General features: G+C 40.4%; 1 protein-coding gene across 1 annotated transcript; it reads right to left on the bottom strand.

Moving 5' to 3' along the window:
- Positions 1–806: 806 nt before the first annotated feature.
- On the bottom strand, positions 807–5,099 carry TEX52 (testis expressed 52). Its single transcript, XM_089500198.1, has 2 exons — positions 4,582–5,099; positions 807–1,047 (listed from the first exon to the last, which is right to left on the bottom strand). Exons 1-2 carry the CDS (start codon positions 5,097–5,099, stop codon positions 807–809), a joined length of 759 nt encoding a protein of 252 aa, XP_089356324.1.
- Between the last annotated feature and the right edge of the window lie 6,008 nt (positions 5,100–11,107).

The raw sequence follows: 11,107 nt of genomic DNA, 5'->3' as shown, positions 1-11,107 counted from the left end.
AAGGGAGTGCATTCTACTCTTGCTCTCAGGAAGTTCCTCCTAATGCTCAGGTGGAATCTCTTTTCCTGTAGCTTGCATCCATTGTTCCCAGTCCTGTTCTCTGAAGCAGCAGAAAACAAGCTTGCTCCATCCTCAATATGACATCCCTTCAAATATTTAAACAAGGCTGTCACATCACCTCTTAACCATCTCTTCTCAAGGCTAAACATACCCATCTCCCTAAGTCTCTCCTCATGAAGCATGGTTTCTAGACCCTTCACTATTTTAGTCACCCTCCTTTGGACACACTCCAGTTTGTCAACATCCTTTTTGAATTGTGGTGCCCAGAACTGGACATAGTATTCTAGGTGAGGCCTCACCAAGGAAAATAAAGTGGCACTATTACTCCCTTGATCTAGACACTATACTTCTATTGATGCAGTTTAATTTAAGGTAACGTCATTAAGAGTTGAGTTGAATTTTTAAACTCTTGTTTTATACAAATTTCATTAACTTTCCAACAAAGAATCCTGGGAATTACAGTTTCCACCATAGAACTACAGTTCATGAGATCCCTTGCAGATAGGCAATGACTGTGAAATCAATTTAAATTTATGATGCAGAGATACCCAGACTGCCTGCCGTGGATATACTCAGTACTCAGTATCCTATTTTGGACATACTGTACTTAGAGTTCTGGTTGCAATATTAGCTTCACCTCTGTGTACAATAATAGTCTTACTAAATCACACATGAACTTCCCACATGTTGTCCAGAAATGCTGTGAATTTCAGGTTTTGCTCCTGTCCATTTATTTAGATCATTTATTAGCTGACAGGTGTACAAGGCCTTATCTTGCTCCCAGATAAGGCCAGTTTCTGGTATTTTTCAACCACTTGCTGGTAGATTGGACTGCTGTTCTTCAGAGCAAACTTGACAGCTGCTTCTTGGTAATGGGGTTCAAGATCTGGACAAGGATAGTCCCAACAGTCTCTAGAAGGGGGTATGACAGGTTGCAGCTGAACGCACAGTGATGCTGGGCCCTTTCCTTGAAGCAGATGCTTATATCTGTCAGAAAGTAAGATAACAACAATAATTCCTACCATTTATTGTGCCTAAAACAGGCTACCTGTACAAGGAGAAAGGCAGGGAATAAATAAAAAATGTATATATTTTTAATGTAAATAATAACACCTGCATGCTGCCGATATGCACAGAATAAACCAAAGAAATGGAAATACATACTCAGCATGAGTCACAGTATGCACATACTGAGCCACAGTATGCACAATGCTGGCAAAGTAATTCCAGGGCATTAATTTCCACTGCCTTTGGCAGTCTTCAGGTGTCCTTTCAAGTGTGGGTTTGACATACGCAACATTCTAACGGAAGGATGGGTAACCTATGTGACACAACACCCACATAATTCCTGGGACAGAGAATGCCTTCCTATAAAGCCACAAGGAAGAAAAGACTGTTCAGCCCTAACAATGGCACTCACAGACATACACAGAGCAGCAATCACCTACTACTTAGGATACATAGGAGTCTTCAACCTTTTTCAGTCCAATGGCATATTTGAAAAATTGAGAAACTCACAGGGGATTAAATTTTATTTATTTATTTGATTTCTGTCCTGCCTTTCTCCCTGAAAGGGACCCAAGGCATCTCACAAATAAAAATAAAAAACATATTACAACAAAACAATTAAAAATATCATCTAAAAACAATATAAAATCACAGACGTTAAAACTACACTAAAACCATGATACCCACCTATATAACAAACACCCAAGCCACCACATGATTATACATGAAAGCCTGCCTCAATAAAGTTGTGTTTGCTTGCTGACGAAAGGCAAGCATGGAGGGGGGCAACCTTATTTCTCATTGAAGGGCACTCCAGAGGGCAGGAGCAGCCACTAAGAAGGCTCTCTCTCATGTCCTCACCAGGTGAGGCTGTGATGGTGGCTGGACCAAGAGAAAGCCTTCCCCAGAAGATCTTAGGGCTCTAGCAGGTTCTTTTGGACAGAGGGCACAAAAAGCTAGTTTGCTATCTTCATAGGCTGGGAACAGTCAGAGTACACTTTTTGCTCAAGCCTTGGCCTCATTTACATTCAACATCTGTAATATGTGAATGAGGGTTGGTATTACTGTTTCATATCCAACTAAATCAGGTAGCCCATGAGGACTCCATATAGCTGCAACTTTAGAGGAAATAAATGGATTCCAAATTGAGGGGAAGTTATCCTGTGGAATTAGTGAGGTCAGACCAAAGGGGGGGGGGGGAGAAGAAAAAAGAAAAAAAGCTTTAAAAAGAGCCAAACCCTGGATTCAACTTTCTGCAATCCAACCTCCAACCATAGAATCATAGAGTTGGGAGAGATCTCAAGGGCCATCCAATCCAGCTCCCTGCTATTCAGGAAAACACAATCAAAGCACCCTGACAGATGGTCATCCAGCCTCTGTTTGAAGATCTCCAAAGGAGGAGACTCCACCACTCTCTGAAGGAGTGTGTTCCACTGTCAAATTGTTCTTATTGTCAGGAAGTTCTTCCTAATGTTGAAGTGGAATCTCTTTTCCTATAGTTTGAATTCATTGCTCCTTGTCCTAATCTCTGGAGCCATGGAAGATGGGGACAACATATACCCTCCTTCAGTCTGCTGGGACCTCTCCTGTTCTCTGAGAATTCTTAAAGATTATTGACAGTAGCTCTGAGATTACATTTGCCAGTTGTTTTAATACACTTGGATATAGTTCATCTGGCCCCAGAGACTTGAATTCGTTTAGAGTAGCAGGTATTCCTATACTACCTCTTTATCTCCTCTGTGCAGCATTTCCCCTACTACATCATCGGCTCAATCATTGGCTCCATTTCCCTCCAGGATCAGCATCGTTTTCTGTTTGGTAAGAGAATGGGCCTAACAAAGTGTTGAGCAGTTCTGTCTTTTCTCTTTTCCATGTTAGCATTTCTCCATGCAGTGGCCCTGCCATTTCCTTTTTCTAACCTCTAGTAAGTTTGAGCTTGCTCTGTGCTTTAGCTTTTCTGAGTGACAATGGTCCTGGATAGACCGGCAAAATGCAGCTGCCTGTGGACGGAGTCACAATGTAGCATCCACGTGCTTGATACTGTGACCCCACCCCCATGATGCCATTTTGACATGCACCCATTTACATGGCATGCACCATGACTGTGGCGCAGCACCGAAATGGTGCAGCGTGGAAGGGGTGTCATCATGGTACACTGGCAAGCCTATGCTGCTGCTTCTAGGGAGCAGAAAGAACCTGCTTTTTGAGGCTTCTTTTTGCTCCCTGCAGAGGCCTCAGAGTGTGGTTGCCGCAGCCCCAATCCAGGGCAAAAAGGGGCTGCATTCTGTACAGCCCGTCTATACAGCCCCTTACTCTCTACATGATCTGGCTAATTGTTTAAATTCTTCTTTGGTGATTTCCCATCTTTCTCATTTCTTGTCCATGTCACTTTTGAGTCTTATCTCAGTTGAAATTCTTTAGACATTCATCCTAGTTCCTTTAGACACCTCCCATTTTTCCTCCTGCTTGGAACAGTTTGAAATTGTAGCAGAAGAGTAGGTCAGTGTAGCTTTCTAGAGTCCTTTGAAGCATGCAGTGTATGCCACACTTCCAAGACACCTGAAAGCAGACTCTAAAGAGCTGTCTGTTTCGGGCCTTAGACTGGGCTAATGACAAATTGGAAGGAAAGAAGGCCAGCTCAGCCCTCTGAAACTAGGGAACACAATGTACATCCATGTGCTGGAAAAGCAATCCAAAGTTTCCCAAAGGAGGGTGGGAGTCAAGCAATTAACATCTGACTCCTTGGAAACCTCTTTGTCATCAGGGAGTCAGATTTGTCAAATGTAAGACTATATTGATGTTAGATCTCCCATGGAGCAGATTGGAAGCAAATCTGGCGGAGGGGGGGGGGGGAGGAGAGACCATCTGTTCACATATGAAAAAGTGTGTTTGTAGTACTGTGTGGTCAAAACACAACACTGCCAAACAGAGCATAGGAGCACTTATGAGAAAAATAGGGAAGTAATTGGTTCATCTTATTCATACTGGAGGGGGTTGGGGTTGAGGTTTGTTGGATATTGCTCTCTGCACTCCAGTATAGGGGTTGCCCCTGCACTGGTGTGATAAGCACCAAAACAAAAAAGGGAAAAAACAGATAGATAAGCAATCAACACAATTGCAGTAACCTGTAATTGCTTTTTAAAATACCATTAGCTTCTGTTCTTAATGAGAGGCCCACTGTCTTGTCCTGTCTTTTAACCTAGTGGAGAGCAATGGCAGAAAGAAGGAGAACACAGGGGGAGGTGGGACTATGGAGATGGCAATACTGATCTCTGAACAAATCACTGAAAGGGAAACTAGAAGAAAAGGACTCTCAGAAGAAAAGAGGGCTCTCAGCAATATCCACTTTGGAGGAAGAACAAATGGCAGCTGAAGCATACACTTATTTTGCTACTCTCTCTTGCAGGCCCTGAACCTCTAACTAAAACAAACATTCACCTTTCCACATGGGAAGATCAGCTCTACCTACACCAATTACTAGAGGAAGTTGCTAAGAAGAAGTTGGTATCTTACCGTGTGAAATCTTTGGGAGGCACAATATTTCCCTGATTGTCTAGAGGAGGAGCTCGACATTCACTCCTTATTTTGAGTTGCTCACACTTCTTTATTTCATTCTTTGTTCTAGTCAGAACTCTTTGTTTGTGTCTCTGATCCACAAACAATGCATCCCCTTCGATAAATTTCACATAGGTGTTCCCATCCAGCTGTGAAGGAGGTGGCACTGGTGACTCAGCCATTGAATCTTTTCTTGGAGCAGTAATCCATCGCCAGGTGTTGCTGTCAAAAGGCTTGTCAGGTCTTGGGCGATAGATAGCTGGCAACCTTCCCACATCCAACCATGTATGATATCCCCACACATGCCACTGGGCACCTTCTTCAACTGGGCAACGCATTTTCTGGCAAACCTTGATTTTGGCATCTGTATGTGGTGGTCTTTCAACAGCCAGTTTATGATAGGGTCTTGGAGAAAATCCTGGCCATGATACATATTTGTCCTTACATAGAAAGTTTCTTTCTTTCCATGTGGTCATCTTGAAAAGGAAATCAGATCAATCCTAGTTGGAGAAAAAGAACATCCAGAGACATCACCAGTGTGATATTGAGTTACAATGTGGTTGCCATATTGCTCCACACAATTTCAATTTATAGAGCATTTTGAATCATGATAAAATGTAAGAAGAATCTAAGTATGCATTGCTGAGGAGGTAAAAATGGGTTAGGATCTGCATGAGCTCCCCGCCCCCAGGATCACTCTAAGATCCCAAATCCCATGCCACATCTTATGCTCCCAAACAACTATTTATTCCCTCTTTAAACTATTTATCCCCAGCAAGCACATGCACGCTTAGCAATAACACTTACATTTCTATAATGCTTTATAATGCTAAGAACTCCCTAAGTGGTTTACAATGTGTAAACCAATTTCTCTCAACAAGCTGGGTATTCATTTACCAGCCTAAGAAAAGACAGAAGGCTGAGTCAAGCTGCAGGATCAAACCAGCAACATTTTGGGTACAGTACTGGCATTTAACAACTGTATCACCAGGGCTTTAATTCTGAGCCTCAGAGAACAATGGCAAAACTCCCTCTGATCAAACATGCCAAGAACCCCCCGTGATACGATCACCAGAAATGATTTGAAGACACACAACACACACACTCACCTGTCTGGAAGGAGGATGACAAGGTGCCTCGGGAGTGGGACATCTGGTCAGAAGGGGTGGGGCTTACACCCAGAAGGGGTGGGGTTCCAGTCAGAAGGGCTGCGCACCACCCCTCCTTGTTGCAGCTTGGTTTTCTGCACCTCCCCACCCCACCTTACTGTGGCTGCTGCATGCCCTGTGACATGGCTTCACGTGCCACAGAGGGCATGCATGACATGAGTTAGCCAACACAGGACTAGATGATGGGGTAGAGGGAATTCTTATCAAGTTTGTGGATGATACAAAACTGGGAAGGGTAGCTAATACATTGGAAGATAGGAACAGAATTGAAAAAGACCTTGATAAACTAGAAAATTGGGCAGAAATTAATCAAACGAAATTTAATGGAAACAAATTTGAAAGTTTATGTTAAAGCCAAATGCAAGGGTATAGGATAGGGAATACTTGGCTTGGCACTAATACAGTGAAAATTACCTTGGGATTATTGTAGACCATAAATTGAACATTACCTAGCAGTGTGATGCTGCAGTAAAGAATTCAACTACTCTTTCAGGCCTCATCTAGAGTACCGAAATCAGTTCTGTGCTGAATTTCAAAGATATGGGTAAGAGTCACAAAGATGATATGGGGTATGGATAATAAAACATATATGAGGAAAAGTTGAAGAAGCTGAGCATGTTAAGCCTGGTGAAGAGATGATTGAGGGGCAATATGACTGGACTCTTTAAAAACTTCAAGGGCTACCCTAGGGAAGAGTGTGCAGGCTTTTCCCCTCCTGTCCCAGACAGCAAAAACTTGTCTAGTAATTTTACATTGTAGAATGGTAGATTTTGACTGAGCATGAAAAAGAATGTCTTGACAGGAAGAGCAGTTCAGCAATGGTATGAATTGCCTAGAAAGGTGATGGGGTCTTCTTCCCTTGACATCTTCAAAAAGAGGCTGGGCAACTACCTGCTGTGGATGCTCTGGAGATCCTGCATTGAGTAGGGTGTTGGACCAATGGAGTTCTTTTCAACTTTATAATTCTATGATTTTACACTTCTGATTTTGGATATCTAAAATTTTATCACTTCATTATTATCTATTTAACCTGCCTTTGCAAAAGCAGTCCTATTTTTATTTCCTCAAACTTACCCCTTCTTTATCTTGCTGTTTGTCTCCGCCTTCCCATAAATATTTGCCCCAATTCCCGTCATCTTCCATTCAGAGAAATCAGGATCTCAGTTTGCAGGTGCCACCCAGGATTTTCAACTTCAATTTAACTAAGATTTTAGTGTTTGTAATTTTAATCGCTAGAACTGTTTAATCCTTTTTTAAGGGGGGGGGGGATTGTATATATTATTGTATTATTTTAATGTTGTACGCCACTTAGATTGTCAAAACAAAAAGCAGAATATAAATAAAAGTTTTATCATTTATTATTATTTATATTTTATTATTATTATAACACAACAGCTGTAGACTAAACAGAAACATGGGTGTATAGAGTTGTAAGAGAGAACAATGGGAAAACTGCAGAATGTATTTACATCAACTGAGGTGACGTTTGTCCTTTAAATAACAAATTTCACACTTTTTACTGCATGATTAAATTTGTAAGGAAAGATAAGTGACACCATAATCCTAGCAAAATGTCTGGCAGGAACATATGCACAGAAGGGATAGTTTTTTATTCTGGTTAAGAAGACTTTTCTTTATTGATAATTAGGAGATTAAAATTCTTCTGCTACTTATGCTATTTTCCGTTGCCCTCTCCCTGGACAATGAAACAGGTCTGCTCACAGCAGTTTGTTGCTTTTATGTGACATCAAGGGGCTTCAAGTTAGAATTATAGAATCATAGGTCAGAAGAGACTTCAAGGGCCATCCAGTACAACCCTAATCTGCCATGCAGTAAGAGAAATAAAAGCACCCCCAGCAGATGGCCATCCAACCAGCTTTTGGGAACCTTGTGAATAACAAACCTCTGCATGGGTTATTAACTCTGAATCCCCCCTGGGCTCGATATGTCCTGTCTTCATGATGTCCACATCCAGTTTGGTGTTTCCTCTCCTTAACCCAAATTTAAAAACCACACCTTTTGCTCTGGATTTCTGCCCTTCCCATCTGGTCCTGTGACTTACTCACTGCTGCCGCATCAGGCGCAAGTCACTCTGAGGTCTGAACAAGGTACCAGCATCATTAACATGGCTGGCCACGCCATTGTGACCTCAGCGACGGTGCTGGGTAATGAATGAGGATCACCTGGGAAGGCAGCTGCTACGGAGCCATTGCTTTTGGGAGAGAGCACAGGTGACAGGGGGAATTCAGGGTGGCGGTGGAATTTGGAACCAGAATATTCTGGGGACAACCCAGAGAAGCATCAAGTCACCCTATCATCAATATCCCTGCCCAGGTCTTGAAAAGGCCTTGAGTTTCTTTAATTGAGTCAATCTTAGTGGAAACATTGCAGAGTGGCCAAGCAGAGGTGGTATCAGGAATGAAAGACCTTTGCAAGAGAACATTGCTCTAGAAAGTAGACTAGACTCCTTCTTGCTGATAATGACTAGCCTAACAGGCAAAAGCTGCTCATATGGACAGCTGCTGTGATAATAGAAACTTTTTGGAAATACCATATGTTCTGAACTTTGTTAAATTAATTGCTCTGTTTGCAATCTCTCTATAATTCTGTGAGTGTTATGCATGTGAATTGCAACTGTCGTGATGTGGATTTGAGGGAAAGGTAAAGGAAAATGTACTACTGATGAAAGTGTGAAAGTAACTTAGTTTCAATGTTTTAACATTATAGGTGTGTTTGAAACTGTATGTGAATTGTATGACTTATTACTAGCAAAGATAAAACACAAAGTATAATGAAGCAATAGCAATTACATCTCTGTACCACTTATCAGTGAACTCATCACTCTCTAAGTGGTTTACAATGTACAGCGCGCCCGCGTCATACGCGGGCGCGCTTTACGCGGCTTGAGCATACGTGCTCAAGCCGCGGGGCACATGCGGGGGCGGAAGGGGTGGAGCGTCCCATTCAATTGAATGGGCGCGTGCGCCCGTTGCGCCCTGCGCGCTGCCACGCACGAGCCCCATTGTTTCCAATGGGGCTTGAGCATAGGCGGAATTCGCCTTACGCGGAGGGATCCGGAACAGATCCCCGCGTAAGGCGAGGACCCACTGTATAAGTCAATTGCCCCCAAGAAACTGGTGACTCATTTTACCGACCTGCAAAAGGATAGAAGACTGCGTCAACCTTGGAGCCCTGGGATCGAATTCACAACCTTGTGACTGCAGACAGTACAGGCATTTAACCACTGTGCCACCAGGGCATATGAAGTATTTTTTTAAAAATAATCTTTATTGACTTTTTTACAATTTAAAGAGGGACATCATTGCTCTTGCTTACATTTCACACCTCATTCATCTTGTATACCCCCTACCCCTTCCCTTCCCCTTCTTTCCTCAATTTTCTATTGTTACTATTTATATTAGCTATAAATTTCTTTCTATTTCTCAGTAAAAGTAAATTTAAATTCCTTTATCTCACTCATCTATCTACTCTTTTGCTTAATTACTAGGATTGTATCATCAATTTTCTTTTCTAGCCCGTGTTACAAAACATTCTTATCTTAACTTCTTCTCTTCTATTAACTTTTTCCGGATACTTTATATTTTTTTCCCAAGTTTTTAGATCTCTATCAAGGTTTTCCAAGATTCATTATCCTCCCTATCTTCATCTTTCAGCAACGTCGTTATACTGTCCATTTCTATCACCTCTAAGCACTTCCAAAGCCATTCGTCTTTACTAGGGATCTCTTTGCTTCTCCAATAGCTAGCTAACATAATTCTAGCTGCGGTCAACAAATATAAAAGTGATTTTATCTTCCGTCTTAATTCACTATTTTCCACCATATTTAGTAGGCACATTTCGGGTAATAATGGGAACTCTGTTTGTATTATTTTTTGTGTCACCTTATGTATTTCCTTCCAATATTTATTCACTTTTGGACATGTCCACCACATGTGATAAAGGCTACCCCACAGTTTTTCCACACTTCCAACACAACCCATTGTAATTTTTATAAATTTTTGCTAATCTGTTTGGTGTTAAATATCATCTGTACATCATTTTATAGAAGTTTTCTTTTATATCTGCACAAAGGGTAAATTTTTGATCTTCTCCCTTTACTCTTTCCCAGCTTTTTAATTGAATATCATGACCTTTATTTTGCACCCACTGAATCATACAATGTTTAACTTGCTCTCCTAATTCCCGTTTTAATAATAGTTTGTAAAATTTAGAATTTTTTTCCTTTCATATCCAATATAATCAGATCTAATTCTATCATAATTTGTGAAAGTCCATACTGCTTTTCATCAACCTTATGTCTCTCTACTAATTGATAATATAAGAACCAATTAATATATCCTTCTGCTTTCAATTCCTCCCTTGCTTTTATTATTAATTTCCCATTCTCTATCTTTAAAATGTCTTTATATCTTAACGAATCTTTTGCTTCCAATTTCCTTTTTTTTAATAACGCTTCATGTAGTGATATCCAATCTGGTAGGTATCTATATACTTTTTCTTTATATATTGTCCATATTTTCCATAAGGTTCTTCTTAATATATGATCTTTAAATTCCTTATTTAATTCTACCTTTCCCAACCACATATAGGCATGCCAGCCTTATCTCAGATTAAATCCTTCTATCTCTAGTAATTGTTCATCTTTTAAATATATCCAGCTTAACACCCATTCCACACAACATGCATGGTAATACAGTCTTAGATCTGGTAAGCCTAAACCTCCTCTTTCTTTTGCATCTATCAGTATGTTCCAGTTTATTCTGGCCTTCCTCCCTGCCCAAATCAATTTCTTTAAGTCTTTTTCCCACTGACTAAAAATCTTCTTGTTGTTAATTATTGGCAAATTTTGAAATAAAAACAAAATTTTCAGCAATATACACATTTTAATTATTGCTATTTTACTTAATAAGGATAGTTGCAATCTTGACCATTTTCCCATATTTTTCTTTATTTCTTGCCACCCCACTTTATAATTGTTATCAAATAGTTCGCTATTTTTAGCCGTAATCTGTACACCTAAATATTTTACTTTCTTCTGTATCTGAATTCCAATTTTTTCTTGAAGTATTTCTTGCTTTGCTTTTGTTATATTATATGTAATTATTGCCGATTTGTCTTTATTTATTTTGAATTCAGCACATTTTCCAAATTCATTTTTTATTTTTAAATTTTTAGGGATATTTTCCACAGGGTCCTTGCTGGCTTTATATAAATTCTTATAATACTTGTAAAATACGTCCCTTATTTTAGACTGATCTGTCATTACCGTCTGTTCATTCTTAATTTCTACTATC

Source organism: Sceloporus occidentalis, unplaced genomic scaffold (genome assembly GCF_023333645.1).
Source record: "Sceloporus occidentalis isolate IW3139 unplaced genomic scaffold, rSceOcc1.0.p SCAF_150, whole genome shotgun sequence".
NCBI classification, from domain to species: domain Eukaryota; kingdom Metazoa; phylum Chordata; class Lepidosauria; order Squamata; family Phrynosomatidae; genus Sceloporus; species Sceloporus occidentalis.
The sequence above is the reverse complement of the archived record's forward strand: the minus strand, read 5'-3'. Positions and strand labels throughout refer to the sequence as shown.

What these genes read in the sequence shown, in the direction of transcription:
- TEX52 (XM_089500198.1), bottom strand. Translation starts at nt 5,099, where the DNA reads ATGACCACATGGAAAGAAAGAAACTTTCTATGTAAGGACAAATATGTA. An exon ending in CCTCCCAAAGATTTCACACG is followed by an intron (nt 1,048 to 4,581) that starts GTAAGATACCAA and finishes ACTTTCTGACAG; the next exon opens with ATATAAGCATCTGCTTCAAG.